The 15,465-nt window shown below is 45.5% G+C and overlaps 1 protein-coding gene across 1 annotated transcript; it reads right to left on the reverse strand.

The window, feature by feature from the left end:
• Positions 1-1,008: 1,008 nt before the first annotated feature.
• Positions 1,009-12,468, reverse strand: LOC138266939 (uncharacterized). Its single transcript, XM_069215725.1, has 2 exons — positions 11,417-12,468; positions 1,009-4,951 (listed from the first exon to the last, which is right to left on the reverse strand). Exons 1-2 carry the CDS (start codon positions 12,351-12,353, stop codon positions 4,272-4,274), a joined length of 1,617 nt encoding a protein of 538 aa, XP_069071826.1. The 5' UTR covers positions 12,354-12,468; the 3' UTR covers positions 1,009-4,271.
• Positions 12,469-15,465: the final 2,997 nt, after the last annotated feature.

A 15,465-nucleotide genomic window follows, 5' to 3' on the forward strand; every position in this document is an offset into this window, starting at 1 on the left:
TAATCTTGTCTTTTGCTGCCAAAAAGCACAGTCCTTAATTTGTAAATAAACAACTACCAGTGCCCCTGCCAGGAGACCACTGGAGCCTGCACCACCTGTTGCACTTCTGATGAAAATACAAACTTTTTATATACTAAAAATGACAATTACCCGCCTCCTAAGGTATTGTTACAGCTTCAGGTGGCAGGGAATTAGTCATATTAATGTATATAGAATTATTGACCAACTTTTGGTGTGTTTATTACAGAATTAGACAAATAGCGCCACCTTATGGCTGTCTGTCATAAGTCCGGGTGTTGACATTTAAGTGCCCATGCTGAGCACCAGGAACAACCGGCTCAAATTAAGCAGTGCATTTGCTATCAAAAGTAAATACACAATGCACAATGTCTTGTACTGCGCGCTTGCACAGGTTTATGTTAATGTAATATGATGGATGCGTAAGCTCATACGACTTAGGAAGGAAGTAATTACAATAACTTTAGGTTAAAAAAATATTCTGCCTGCTTCTGTTAAAAAACACCATGACTATTGTAGCCGATCAATGAGGTCTCAGCCTCTTTAGAATTAGCCATAATGTGATGTTCATGTTTTACCTGTATTAGGGAACACTGCCTAGCATTAAATGTGTTTGCAGCTAAGTGAGAGACGTGGGTCATGTACTCACTGTGCTGGTAGAAACAAGCTGTACCCGGCTGGGGAGCCTTAATAAGAGCAAACCTGCTCTTGGGTTGCTTGTGTTTCAGTGCAGGGAATACATGGCCTTGGCGTTTACGCTGTATCATTCCTAATGGAGAAAGGACAAGACTAATTTGTATTTGGCTGGGTCCAAACGGTGGGCAAAAGAATGATGGGTTGGGATGCTACGTCAAGCAATCGCTCAAGGTTAGACAAGTTGCAAGCATTCCTTCCATCACATTTTGTGTGCATGATGCACCGCCCTATGTGGGACGGATATGCCCAGACTCGTTCCACGCGCACGCTGTGCCACTGGAAGCAAGCGATCGCTGACTGATAAGCCCTAATCAGGGAAGACAGGTCTTGGGTTGCTGAACAGGAAGGATCTAGACTAGAAGTTCGGCCTGGACTGTTGCCTCTGGAGCAGGTTAAAGCTGAGTTGCATATGGGTGGGTCCAAACTGCGGTGGTATGGTGTGCAAAGTAACAAACTGGGATTTGGCCGGAGTAATTACCAGTGGCTGTGATTAATTCAAGCATTCCAACCATCACTTTTTTGTATGCTTCAGTGTGACACCGTAAGTGAGAGAGGTATGTTCATACGTGGCTCCCGTGCTACTGGAACTAAGCTGCACCCAACTGATGAGCCCAATTAAAGGCAAAACTGGTGTTGGGGTGCTTGTGTTCCGGTTCAGAGAAGACCTAGCTGGGCAGTTCCAATTGGAGCATGGCCAAGACTGATTTGCATATGGCTGGGTCCAAACTGAGGTGGCGTGGTGGGTGCACGACAGAGGCATTGGAATGCTTCCCATTGGTTTGACAAATTGCAAGTATTCTTCCCATCTCCTTTTCTGTGTTTGATAAAACTGAGGGATAGTAACCTAAGCTATAGATGTGGCTTTAAGCTGCTGGTTAATTTTTAAATATGCATCTATAAATGTGTCTGACAGTCTTTATAACTGAAATAAAAGCAGTTAAACCCGCAATAAAAGGCTGCCAGCGGCTACACCGGTAACTCCGTCTACTACTGCTTTTGACATATATATGTTTGGATTGTGTCAACAGTTTTTCACTATAGATTTACCTTTTGCCTGTAATGTTGCGCTACATTTCTTATTACGCAAGTCACTAGATTGATGACGACTCTCCTAGTGTTACAGCTGAACGGTGTACTATTGCACAGAATTGCGTATACCTTCAAAAATGATCTCCCTCTTTGCGATGGGTTTTCCTTATCATGACGCCCTATGTAGGAATCCACTAAGACCCCTTTTAACCCTAATTCAGACTTTATTGGCTGCATTTCTGTCTATACACCCAGTTGTTATTTACATATATAACTGTCGATATGTTCTCAAGCAGTCAGGATGTTTAGATTACAACAAATGATTCTGTAAAGTAACTTTGGAGGATTCTTCATTGCATAGTCTTTCAATAACAAGTACGTCGGACTGAAGATTTGATTCCGACCGAACGATTTGGCATAACCCCCATTTGTAGTTTTTTTTTTGTATTAGTCTTCCAAATCTATTTGTTCTTAAAAGGAACACTCCCAAAAAAAACAGTTGCTCAAATCTATTTCCACATCTTTTTTCACCATTTCTTTTAAAACATTACATATTTTATCCTGCTATGATTTCACAATAAATTATTTTCATGTTAGTACATTCCCCATGATCTTATCAATTGTTGCAAGTCAAGTAGGGTCGAGGTAACAACACAAACCCTTCCGCATAAGACAGTGTTTGTATCTGTATTGGACAGCTCTGGTGGAAATATTCTGACAGCACTTGAAATGTATGCAATATCTGCAACAAATATTAAAAAATAAACAAACCAAGGCTTGACTTAGGCCATTTGAATGTATGAGAGTTTTATAAATTTGGTTGTATCTGACAGAAGTTCTGTTCACACTGTGCAGTAAAGACACAGATGTCGGTATTTGTCAGTTCTTATTGCTTCAGGGCCCTTACGCATACTACAGAAGATGCTCCGATGATGATGGTGTTTCCACTGGCCCACTAGATGCAGTTTAGAACAGTGTCCAGTGATGGTGCCTTGATGTTCTCATTGGCCTGGGTCTTCTACGTACAGGGCAAAAGATTCTCCAATCTTGGTGTCTTTGTGTTCTCGTTGGTCTGGGTCTTCTCCACACAGGGCAGAAGATTCTACAATGATGGTGTCTTTGTGTTCTCATTGATCCAGGTCTTCTCCCACAGGGAAGAAGCTTCTCCAATGATGGTGTCTTTATGTTCCTATTGGTCCAGGTCTTCTACGTACAGGGCAGAAGATTCTCCATTGATGGTGTCTTTATGTTCTCATTGGTCCAGGTCTTCTCCGGACAGGACAGAAGATTCTCCAGTGATGGTGTCTTTATGTTTACATTGGTCCAGGTCTTCTACGTACAGGGCATAAGATTCTCCAGTTATGGTGTCTTTGTGTTCTCATTGGTCCAGGTCTTCTCCCACAGGGAAGAAGCTTCTCCAATGATGGTGTCTTTATGTTCCTATTCGTCCATGTCTTCTACATACAGGGCAGAAGATTCTCCAATGATGGTGTCTTTATGTTCTCATTGGTCCAGGTCTTCTCCGGACAGGGCAGTAGATTCTCCAGTGTTGGTGTCTTGACGTTCTCACTGTTCCGGGACTTCTCCGCACAGGGCAGAATATTCTCCAATGATGGCGTCTTTAGGTTCTCATTGGTCCAGGTCTTCAACAGACAGGGCAGAAGATTCTCCAATGATGGTGTCCTTATGTTCTCATTGGTCTAGGTCTTCTCCGCACAGGGCAGAAGATTCTCCATACACAGCAGAAGATTCTCTAATGATGGTGTCTTTATGTTCTCATTGGTCCAGGTCTCCTATGTACAGGGCAGAAGATTCTCCACACACTGCAGAAGATTCTACAATGATGGTGTCTTTATGTTCTCATTTGCCCAGGTCTTTAGCGCACAGGGTAGAAGATTCTCCAATGATGGTGTCTTTATATTCTCATTGGTCCAGGTCTTCTACGTACAGGGCAGGAGATTTTCCAGAGATGGTGTCTTTATGTTCTCATTTGTCTAGTCCCTCAGGGATCTCCAACTTTTTTTGTAGTCAAAACTACTTATGTTGGTGAAAATCGTCCAGAGCTATGAATATCTTTAGAATTTTAATCCTGACCAAATCAGACAAGTTTACATGTTTGTTTTAAATATAAACTTTTCAGTTTTTGTAGGCTGGGGTACACAGAAGAGAGCTATGTATGTGTACCTTGAGAGCTACGAGTAGCTCAGGAGTTATACTTTGGAGCCCCCTGCTCTACACACACTTCATAAGCTGCTCCATTGATGGTGTCTTTATGTTCTCAGTGGTCCACCTCTTCTACAGACAGGGAAGAAGATTCTCCAATGATGGTGTCTTTACACACTCATTGGTCCAGTCCCTCTACACACACTTTATCGGATGCTCCATCGATAGTGTCTTTTGATTCTCATTAGACCAGGAAGGCCGTGCGCAGTTTAGAAGATGCTCAGTTGAGGACTTCTTTCATTTGTCATTGCTTCAAGCAAGGATCTGCCTTTAACTAGGTGGCTGGTCTTCGTCAGATCGATATATCAATGGTTTGCCTCTCTGTGCTGGTGTCTCAGCACCCCGCAGATGCATTTTTTGACACCCATAATAGAATCGGGCCTGGATTTCACATAGAAGCAGACACAGGCCAGCCTAGAGCAGACACCACCTGCTTCAAGGTGAAAGGTTTCATTTAGATAGCGGGACAGTTTGCAGAGGGAAGTCTGTTCTTGCTCCTCCGATGTCTGCTCTTCGCTGTACACGATGCCTACAATGGCCGGAGTGACTCCCTTGCACCTTCCCCGTATGTCTTTCAGAATCTCCCTGATCAGCACCTTACTAGTCCTGTCCTTGATAAACTGGAGCTTGAACACGACAAGGATGACGGGGAACGGGAAGGCTTGGGGCTTCTCAAGCTGAGTGCACGGCTTCAACGCTGGCCCGGGGTTCCCAGCATTCGGCTGCAGTGACGGTGCAGCTTCTCCCTTAGAGCTGGGGGTACACAAACTGCCCTCACCAGGGTATCTCTGCTCATCAAAAAGTTCCTGAGCCACCTCCTGGAAGAGTTTCACCTTGTCTGCTGTTTCGGAAGATGGACACAGCATTCCAACCAACAGGAAGCTTTCCTTCCCGCCGACTTGGGCCACCAAATCTTGGAACTTCTTCTGAAGGTCTGTGTCCTGGTCCCTCAGGTACTTGCTCTCGGCAGGAATGCTTGGAGGACCTGCAATGACAGAGGTGGAGTGAGAAGATACAGGAGTACCTATCAGAGTCCCTGAGACGCCGGCAATATCTGATCCATGCAATCAAGGCCCTCGGTATCAGACAGTCAAAGAAAACACACAAAGTTTGGGATTTACCCAGGTGTTTCAATGAAAGCATTCACAAGATGTATATAACAACACATTGATTATAATGATAACATTTCCATCGCAAATATTTACAAAGTCTTACATTGACATTGTCTTTTTTTACAATGCATTGTAATTTCATGTTTGTTTTTTGTTTTAAGCTTTCACTTTCAGTACTTTTTAAAATTATTTATGTTCTATTTAGGAGAGGAATGTGATCTATTTAATGTCTATTTAATATAATATATTTAGTAAAGAATATCGTTTATGTTAGAGTTGGGTTTTTTGAAGTGGTATGGGGCAAAAAGTGAGAAGTAATTCGTTTAATTAACAATTTTAATGTAGGAGAATTTGATTCTGATTTTTGTGGAATTTTGGAATTTTTAAAGTGAATATGGGCTAAGTGTGGAAAGAAATTTCTTTGGAAATTACAATATTTTTATATATTATTGTATTTATTGGCATTTAATTGCACAGAGCTCATTCCTTCCCTAAAGTGAAAACAAAAAGTTTCATAAAGTACTGACCGTGAACGCGTTAGACGGAAAATAAACATAAATTACAATGAATTGTAAACATTGGGATGTAAATGTAAGTCTATGTAGGTGAATCATTGTAAAGGTTACGCCACAGCAAAGCCACTGGATCGCAGGCAGTGCTTGAGCCGCGCAACAAAACTAACCATCACCAACCACAGTATGTTGGGTGCATGAAGGACAAACTTGTAGAATGTGTCTTCTTGCAACTAGAACTAAAGCAAGAAACCCCCGCCTCCTCGCCGAGCGACACCTTGGGTGGCAGGCCGAAGGGAGCCCCCACCACCCCATGGACCCAATGACAACGCAACACCTTTCAATTAAAAACTGGATTGGCAAGGGCGCATGAGGACCGCTCTACATGGCTGTGTCACACTGGTGTGGGGCTCCATGTTGGTGGATCGAGTTTTGGGGACCAGGGCAGCTATCCACACTGCCCATGCCTAGCGCCGGCTCTGAGTAAAGCGTGGGCCGGACCAGGTGTTCAGGCACTGTGTTGACTATATGCCAAGCATAGTAACCATAGAGCAGATTAGATATCTCATGTCAAGCCTTTGAACAGAGCTAATGAGAGCAATATTCCTTAGTAGTGTCAACAAACTAATGGAGGGCGACAAGGGACTGAGGGTGGACAGAGATTAGCTTATCAGGAATGTCTCAGCCTGGGGGAGTTTAACTCTCATTCTAAGGCGGCTGGTGGATTTAAGCCAGATCTGTGACTTGGGGGGGGGGGGGTAACCCTTTAATGGCGCAAGGTGTGAGTTCAGGGCACGGATCGGGGTAGCATCGCCACAGTCCAGCTTCGATAGGACTGGGGCTCGGGCTGCATGTTTGAAGTCCGAAGGGGGTTAAAGGTTGGACCATTTCAAGCAACGCACGTTGATATAGAGCTCTTTTTGATGTGAGAGTGAGGAAAGCTCACAGGTTCAGATTCCTGTCCTTAGTGACCCTCAGAGACTTGGCACTTTTAATAGTTTTGGGTCAGCGGTCTAGCACATCTAGTGAGGCGGACCAGTGTTGAACTAGGCGAGAGCAAAGTGCAGGTGAGAGAATTGGAGGGATACGGTGTCATAGATTCAGTTTTAGGTGCTGTGCATTGGCCAGGTTGGGATGTCTTTTAGAACCTGGTTTAGATGACCTACGTCTTTCAGAGCGCAAATGTTTTGGTAGGGCTGACTTCTCTACTCTGATCCAATTGGTTGATAGAACTTGGAAGCAGGGCACAAGTCAGTGGTATACGTGGGTAGCCACCATGGCAACCCACTCTTTTCACAGGGTGGACGCTGTCCACCTGCCGAGAACCTGAGCCCCAATGAAACATGCTGAACTTGTCCCTGTGTAATTTTCAGATACTGGGACACATTCTGCTTTTGTTTGGAGCAGGTACAAAGTGTAGGTAACAAGTGGGCTTTATTATTTTAAATTTCATCTGGGCCCAAAACAAAGGCCAAAGTTAAGGGCCCATCAGGCTCAAATGCAATGGAGGGGAAACAAAAGCACACAGGCTGTTATCACTTCACACGTACTTAAGAGAGCCATGCTTTCAACTTTATTCAGTCCTTGTAAATAAGAGACATGCATGCATGCATTAGAAGAAGGCCACAGGTGTTGCTCTGTCTCAGTATTTAATCAAATAACAATTTAAATACCATTGTTTTGTTTTATATCTTTAATAGCGCTAGTCGTCCCAATGCAGGGCATTGGAGCGCTTTAGATCACACGTACACATATTACATTGACAATAAAAACTATGTGTGTAAATCCATGCACAGGATGTGTTACAGTAAGAGTTATGAGGTGTAGGAGTTACTTCTCCTTCATAGCTCACTGCCCTACCTTAGAAGGATTACAGTTTATGCACTGCGAGGAACAAAAGCATCTCCATGTTAAAAGCAGAAACCTGCTTACCTGTCTACAAAAAATAAAAACCTGTCATCTGCATGCTGAATGATGTGCTTTGCAGGAGGCATATTAATTGTCGAACGCTACTTTGATTCAAAACTGGGATTAGCAAAAACACAGATCCCTCCTGCAAGTGCATGAACTTGCTGAGTTATCTCACCATCATTGCTATTCCCTGAGATTTACTGGGCACACAAAGATCTCTTCAGCCTTAACTTCATAGGATATTTTAAAATGCTTATTTTGCAACTAATTAAGCAGAACAAATGTACTGCCACCTTTCTCCTTGTTGCCAATTTCTTTGTGGCAGGGTTTTAAAAAAATGAATGTATAAGTTGAGGCTAAGATTTTGCACTGGGGTTGCGTCACTTTTTTGGCACTGCGCTGATGTGAAATCGAATTTGTTGAGTCTCTTAAGACCCTCAACGGTACTCATGATAGACCTGCTAAACATATGTGTCAGCTGTTAAGATCTGATGACCCTTTTTGTGATGTCGCTTCCTGGGACTTCCTGGATTGTGACACCATTTCCTGTGATGCCGTGTATGTTCACGCACCATTATGCCATGCACTGTGATGTCATGTGCCATGATGTCACTTGCATACTATCTACCTTGGTTATCCCCCCTCCGCCACTTCTCTGTTTTTAGCATGTCTGCCCTGCTTGGAAGACTGAATCAACCTTCATCACAGATTCAGTTTAAGCCATGAGCTTTAATAGACCATGTGACCAATTCACGTGACGTCTTGAACTCCTGAGTGTCCAGTGTTGGAAGAAGGGAGGGAATCTACAGCCAAGATTCACAAGTTCTGATTCTTTGAATTTTGGCTTTAAAACTTCTGAGGATACAAACCCCATGTACAAGACAAAAGAGGAGGAATATTACAAAATGTTTGCATGTGTGAGTTTAGAGGTGGAGGCAGCAAAAAAGACGGGTTTGGGGGTGTTGGAGGGTGGCCATGAAGAGTGTTTGGAACACCCTCAAATGGGGTAAGTGTGGGGCAGTCTCCAGTGGTCCTCGTGGGTGGTCCCACAAAGGAAGCACACGCAAACCTATGTTGTGGCTCGTCTGTGGGTTATTACGGCTAAAGCAATGGGCTCACGTATTATTTGTATATGTTCTGCATCCCTTGAATGTCGGGGGCATTCGGGAGTCTGTAGGTCATTGCTGGCACTGCACTGTATGGATCGTGTTGCTGAGCCCTGTACCTTATGAAATAAAGAGACAGGATTTGAAACTGACTGTAGTAATCTCTACAACCTACCACAGCAAAGCAGTGGCCGGGGACTGACTACACCTATGTTTTGTGTATCCAAAGCTTGCAGAATCCTGGGAGAAAATGTAGCTATACATACTGACAATACATAAATTCATAAATCATATTGACTTTTCTTTAATTAAGAATACGCTATCCTTGTGTCTTATCAATCACTTTGTATCTTGATATCGATTAATTTACATTTCTATGTTTTCCTTTTTTTATGTACCTGCAAAAATTGAGGAAATAAAAATATATTAAAAAAACAAAAACAAAGCAGTGGCACTTTCATTCCAATGCAGAAAATAAATTGGGGCTCCCCCTTAATTTCTGAGGTTCCTGGACATGTTCTTCCACACCTAAACCATTTTCAGCTGAAGAACCAAGTAGAAAAGGGCCATGGGCTCATGCAGATGCACATGCAGTGGTGCTCAGAAGAGGGGCATGCTGGGAACGGAATGATGTCATCGTTGTGTCATGCGCAGTAGCACCCCGGAAGCCGGAAGTCCACCCAGGTCTGCTACTGAGATCATCTTCTACAATATTCTTTGTGAATTGTCCCAGTGGTGTGTAGGGTGGTGGGGGTCCCAGCTGGGCACCTCTATTCCTAGATGTTACCCTTGAATCAGAGCCCTAAAATGGTCAGTACCGCAATGTAACTTGAGGGCCCCCGCAAAGTAATGGAGGGCCCCTCCGGACCCAGTCAGGAGCTCTCAGGCTACGGTCCAGATCCAGTCAGTGTACTGTGCTGAAGGGGCTCCCTTGGAGATCTGCCCCCCCCCCCCACACTGTGGGGGCTAACGTTACGCCTCTGGGCAGGGGCATCACCTCAGGTACGTGCCCGCATGGTCATCCTGTCACCCACGTACAGCTCGTGTGGCCAGTGTTTGCCCAGCAGGTGTGCCCTGCAAGCCTTTGTGCTACACAATCAGTTAACGTGTGCTCCTGGTGAGATAGTGCCCTCGGCCTGGCAAACAACTCTATCACCAGGGGCAGCAGGTAAAGTGGCAAGTCCAACACACCAAATTATGGCTGTATTTTACTGTCCAGTCAGTGGATGGCAGTCCCACGTGTATTGCTTACACCAGGGCCGATAGCCTCATTGCTACAATCCTGTGTCAGAGTGGGCGTCACGAGGGACGAACCACACGGTGCCAGCATCTTGCAAGTGTTTGCTGCCCTGAACCTTTCACTTAGGGTGAGCTTCTCACAGGCTGCTGTCAGGGTCCATGGGCACTCCAGGGATGGGGAGGGACCTCAAGCACACCGCTGAAGAGGTGCAGGTGGTACCCGAGGACACCTGGTCACTGCTAAAATGGTGGCGTATACAGGTGGGCTGTGGCGATTGGCTCAGAGCAGTGTTTCCCAAACTACGGGTTGCAAGCTGATTTTGAGTGGATTGCGAAAGTCCAAGCAATAAATAAAGACGCCTTATATTCTGCGTTTAAGTTGTCACATTTGGTGGGATTAGTTTTTACTTTACTTTCTCTGACTACAAAGTGGGAGGAGTTTCTAAAGTGAATTATGTGACAATGTAAGATGTAAACACCTGTAAACGGACTGCACGCATCCACCTGTTAGGAAAGCAAAAATGTAGCTCTTTTTTTGTAATTCTTAAGTGTGCTGGAAAACAGAGATTTTGATACAATTGAAACAAATCAAGACTTACTTGGTGATGCACAAATTATAAATATTTTCAGAAACCTTATTTCTACACTTTATCATTTGTGTGCCACATAGTTTTATCTGTGCAAATTTAGTGGCCATTTTAATGGCAAACGTGCTGTCTTCAAGGAAAGTGCACTGCCACACCATGCTTTAGTTACATTAAAAAAATCACTCTGCTTATGCCCATTAAAAATAGGTTGGTTACAAATATTTTTTGTTCTAAAACGGGTCCTGGTTCTAAAATGTTTGGGAACCACTGGATTAGAGGGTGGTCCAGGCACCCACTCCAGCATCTGCCCGAAGGAGGGCTTGACCTCCCCTCCCTCGATTTGGAAGAAGCAGAGGTTGGGATGTGGCCTGCAGACAGGATGAGCTCCCACCCTGGGCCACACTAGTCTCCTCAACCTGCTGAGATGTGTTAATGATTTTTGAGCGCCTGAAGATACTCGACCCAGACCTGAGACTGAAGACCAACCTACTTCATCGTGAGGGCTCCAGCCAATATCTCTGCGAGGAGGAAGGGTGGGCTGGGGCAAGTAGAAGCAGCATGCAACCTCAGGGCAGGGTTCTACCTCCCTGATAAGCCTCTCTTCAGTCTGTGGGGTTGGGGAACCCCCTGCAGTAGGTCCCTGTGCTGAGGCAGTGTTCACCATACAGCCAATGACCACAGCAAGACACGTGAGCAACAAAGCCAGTATTCATGCATCTTGGAAGGATTGACTATTGGAAATCTCAATACACCTTTCAAACCTTTTCCAGGCTGAATTAATGCAATAACCTGACTTCCTCCTGGCACCTCCCATCATGAGGATTAGAAACTCACAATAAATGGTTTTCATTGCTAACATATTACAGCCTAATAACAGGGGGTTATCGTGTCCTGGCACCTCCCCCCTGGCGGTTACATGTCACTGTGTCCCGTGACAGCCGCATTGATGTTTACCTTCCATGAGATTGACAATGAAGCATTACCTGCCATGGAGTCCCTGAGTGTCTCCAACACGCAGCTCCTCACTCCCAGTATAGACTTAGGCCTTGACTTAGCGTAGAGACAGACGCTGACGCGAGGCCCTCTGCTGCTCTCGGGGTGGAACGTGTCCTGGAGGTAGCGCAAGAGCCGGTGATACGCAGCCCGCTCTTCATCCTCTGAGACGCCATTCTCGCAGTATACGATTCCAATGATGGCCGGAGCGGCCTCCTTGCACCTGGATCGGACATCCCTCAATATCTCCCTGATGGTGACCTCATTGGTCTTCTCTTGTAGGATGGTCAACTTAAACACCACCAAGATGGCGGGGTACTTGAAGACGCGGGACTTGGCAGGTGCAGGATGAGTCAGTTCCACAAGTCCCGACTGGGTTTTTCCAGTTACAGTGTTGCTTTTCCCCATTTCCTCAGTGGCTGTGACTCCCTTGAAACCTCCATCTGTGTTTCCAAAAAGGTGGTTGGAAAGTTCTTGGAAAATCCCACCACCTGATGCCTTCCCAGAAATTACAGCGTCCCCCACAAACAGGAACTTCTCTTTGCCTCCGACTTGGTCCACCAGTTGGCTGAATTCTGCCTCCAGGACACACCGAGTACTTCTGGGCTCGCCTTGGACCACCGGCCGCGCACTCTGGAGCACCACGTTGCCATCAGGAGTTAGGTTTGTCAGGGGCTGGCTCTCGGTCAAGATGTTAATCTGTGAGTCGGTGACTCTCTTGTGAGAGAAAAGCGTGGTGAGCCAATCCGTGAGACCCATGATGGCCCCTGGTGGCCTAGGCTCAGAAGAGGCTGAGATCTGGGCAACCACTCTTTGGGCTCCAAGACTTGTGCTCAGCTGCGTCTTAGTTGACTGCCTGGAGCTCGCCGTGGCACGTGATGAGTTTTGTCCATGCGGGCTCCGTCCATGTATCATTGAGGTTCTCATGTCTTTTTGAACTACTTGAGTCTGTTATCAGCGGGTTACTCATTGACTCGACCGCAGGGTTCCAGGTGAGCTCAGAAAAACCTTGGGCAATGCAAACAAGGCCGCAGTGTTTGCCTTCTTTATCTGGGAGTCCGAGAGAGGGGCGATGTTGATTTTGTGGGGGAGGCTCTTCAAATGAAGTTGTCTGATTAGGCCTTTTACCCAGACCTGCACTGCAGAGGCAAGCGGAGTGGCTTGCATCAACCCTGCATAGGCTAATATTAACCCAGACTGGAATCAAAGTGATGTTGGCATGACGCTGGGGCCGAGTCTTTTAACAGTGACGTGACTCTCAGTGGGTTGAACCACTCTGGGACATCTTAAGAATTTTGGGGGCCCTGGGCCAAGCGTATGTTGAGGGCCACTCGTCAGGGCAGCTTTGATTTTATGAACCAGCCATTGGAGCCCCGTGGTGTGGCCGCCGAACAAACGCGCAATGGGGGCTGCACGCCAGCAATGTACCCCAGGGGGCTTCCAGGGCAGTGCGCGTGCTCAGAAACACCCGGGCCAAGGTACTCCCAGTGACGTCACCAGAGTTGTCAGAGTCTTCATTGAAACAGTGTCCTGATTGTGTAATGTTTAAATTGTGTTCATCACACTTGTGTCTTTTGTGTAGATCAGATCGTCTCACGCACCACGTCCAGTTTTAATTCAAAGATGGAACTGGGGGCTCACCTGGGGACCCCCACTTCCATGCGGATTACCACTCGTGCAGAAAAGGAGATCACACCTACCTCCCCCAAACAGCCGGTGAACCCGCAGACTCTTTGTGTTGCATCATTTTTCCGGTCGCTCTGTGTGCATCTGGCTTATTCTCGATGCACACGCCTGGTTACTACTATAAGGGACTAAAGTTGCAAGTAGTGTTTTCGTCACTGATTTGTGCAAAGGGTGTGCACTCGCGTGGGGGCGCGGAGGGTTCCTCCGCATCATCGGTGCCCAGGTGGAGTTCCCTGTATTGTTCCAGCTCTACGATGGTCCCCACGTGTCTGCAGGATTTCATCCTGACGGTGAGGTCGGGCGGTGGAGCTGCAGGGTGAAAGGCCGGAAAGCTGAATTTAGCCAGACCCAAGGCTCGGGAGGGGGCCTGCAATCACCACGTGCCAGGGCACTCCCAGCCACTCCAGCCTACCAACCACCGGCTGCCGGGGCCATGGCTGTGTGGGGATAATGTCAACACTTCACCTGCTTTCTGTTTTTTCCGTTTTTATAAATCAATACAGTCAGGGAATAATAATGTGTTCTATGCATATGCTGCAAGACAGAACACTACATCACAGGCACATAATTGTGTTTCTCTAAGACCGCATAGCCTGAGATTGCACCCTGCCTCAAAAAGCTTCAACTCACCCACTATATTCCTAAAACTCCGCCTGAATAACTGCCCTTAACGTAAAGCTGCGGTGATAGGGAGGCGGGCAGCCTAGTAACCCCTTGTGGGCTGGGTTAATAGGACCAACCAAGCAAAGGGCCTAAAAGGACATCTTTCAGGAGTACGTTTATAGGCGCAAAACCGAAGGCGCTAGCCCGAAGGGAGGGACGCGGCGCGAACGCAACAACTATTCAGCGAGTAAACTTCTCAATGATGCATTGAATTCAAACACCATTCCTCAATGACTCGTAAACAAGAAGCGTACAACAGGAGAAACTGAATAGATGACTAAATATAATTTGAATTTAAAATCATAAATCCCTGCATGAGGGGTTCAGTCAAATCAACAAACACACATATTGTCCTGTGTTGTCGTTACACATTATTAGACATCAACACAGTGGTTCAGGCAAATGTGTGTTGAGTCTACTCTAGTTACAAGCGACAATGTAGAAAAAAATCTCTCTGACATAGAGACTGTTAATGTACTATTTAGTCCTTACATAGTGAAATGTATGTTGACGTTTCGGTCTCCAAAAGTATTATATTTACCTGACCATCTTCAGGACTAGTTTCACATGATGGTGTTTATAAACCCCGCATTGTATCGAAAAATCCACAAATAAAACTAAAACTTAAGTGTACGCCTGTATTTGTTAATGCCACAGTAAGGTTATGAAATACTTGAGCAGTGAATGCACCCGTGTGAACGATGCTCGCACGACGAGTGAACTCAATCTAAACGGTGGGACACGGCAAAAGCAAACTAGTGTGTCAGTAATGCTCAATAAAGTGCAAGGTGATGTGTACCTGAGCAGCCAACTACAGGTACTAGGAAGTAACTTCAAACCATGACATTCTGAGAAAGTGGGAGTATACCTTTGGAGTACTGCATGCATCTCAATCACTACTGGTGATGGTTTCACCTCCCTACGAATTGGAGATGGTATGTCAGAAGTATTTGTTTTTTTTTTTTTTGTACAAGAGAGCACTCCTGGGTGAATCCTAAGGTTAAGGGCTGTCAATCTTTCCAACATAAGTCCCGCCTCTTGCATGAGGACTACCCTAGGCGCTGCTCAGGCAGTTAGGTAATATATTTGAAAATATTTTGTACCGGTGTGAAATAGCAACAGTGGCTGATATGATGAGCATTGGTCAGCTGGCTTGCCTGGTTTTAGTATCATGACTATCAATGCCTCATGCATTCCAGTCTGCTCTGCCGTTTCAAATAATGTCGTAATATGTACAGTAAGTTCCACTATATACTCTTTACAAAAGTTGGTAGTTAGTCCATCCATACCGGGAGCCTTTCCTCCAGGCATTCCCTTTATCACATTACTAATTTCTGCTGGTGTGAGAAAGCCAGTAGTATTTCTTTTCTGTTCTCTTTTTTGAGCTGGGTCACTGTTATTTGAGAAGTATATGGTCTTTGTACTACTGCCTGAATTGTTTTATCTGCTGTAAGTTCAAAGGCTCTTTCCAGCTTAGCTATATCCTCCTCAAGCTGCTTCAAACTGCGACACAGTGACTTCAAAACTGCTGTGAGTGCTATGGTCTCCCCTCGATTGAACACCTGGAAAGCCTCCCACACAGTTTCAAAGTTCTCCAGAGATCCTATGTTTTTGTTTGAAAAACTCTTTGATAGCAGTAGATATCTCGGAATGAAACACTGAGGGCCTGATTTAGAGTTTGACGGATGGG

The sequence above is a fragment of the Pleurodeles waltl genome, chromosome 12, assembly GCF_031143425.1.
Source record: "Pleurodeles waltl isolate 20211129_DDA chromosome 12, aPleWal1.hap1.20221129, whole genome shotgun sequence".
NCBI lineage: Eukaryota > Metazoa > Chordata > Amphibia > Caudata > Salamandridae > Pleurodeles > Pleurodeles waltl.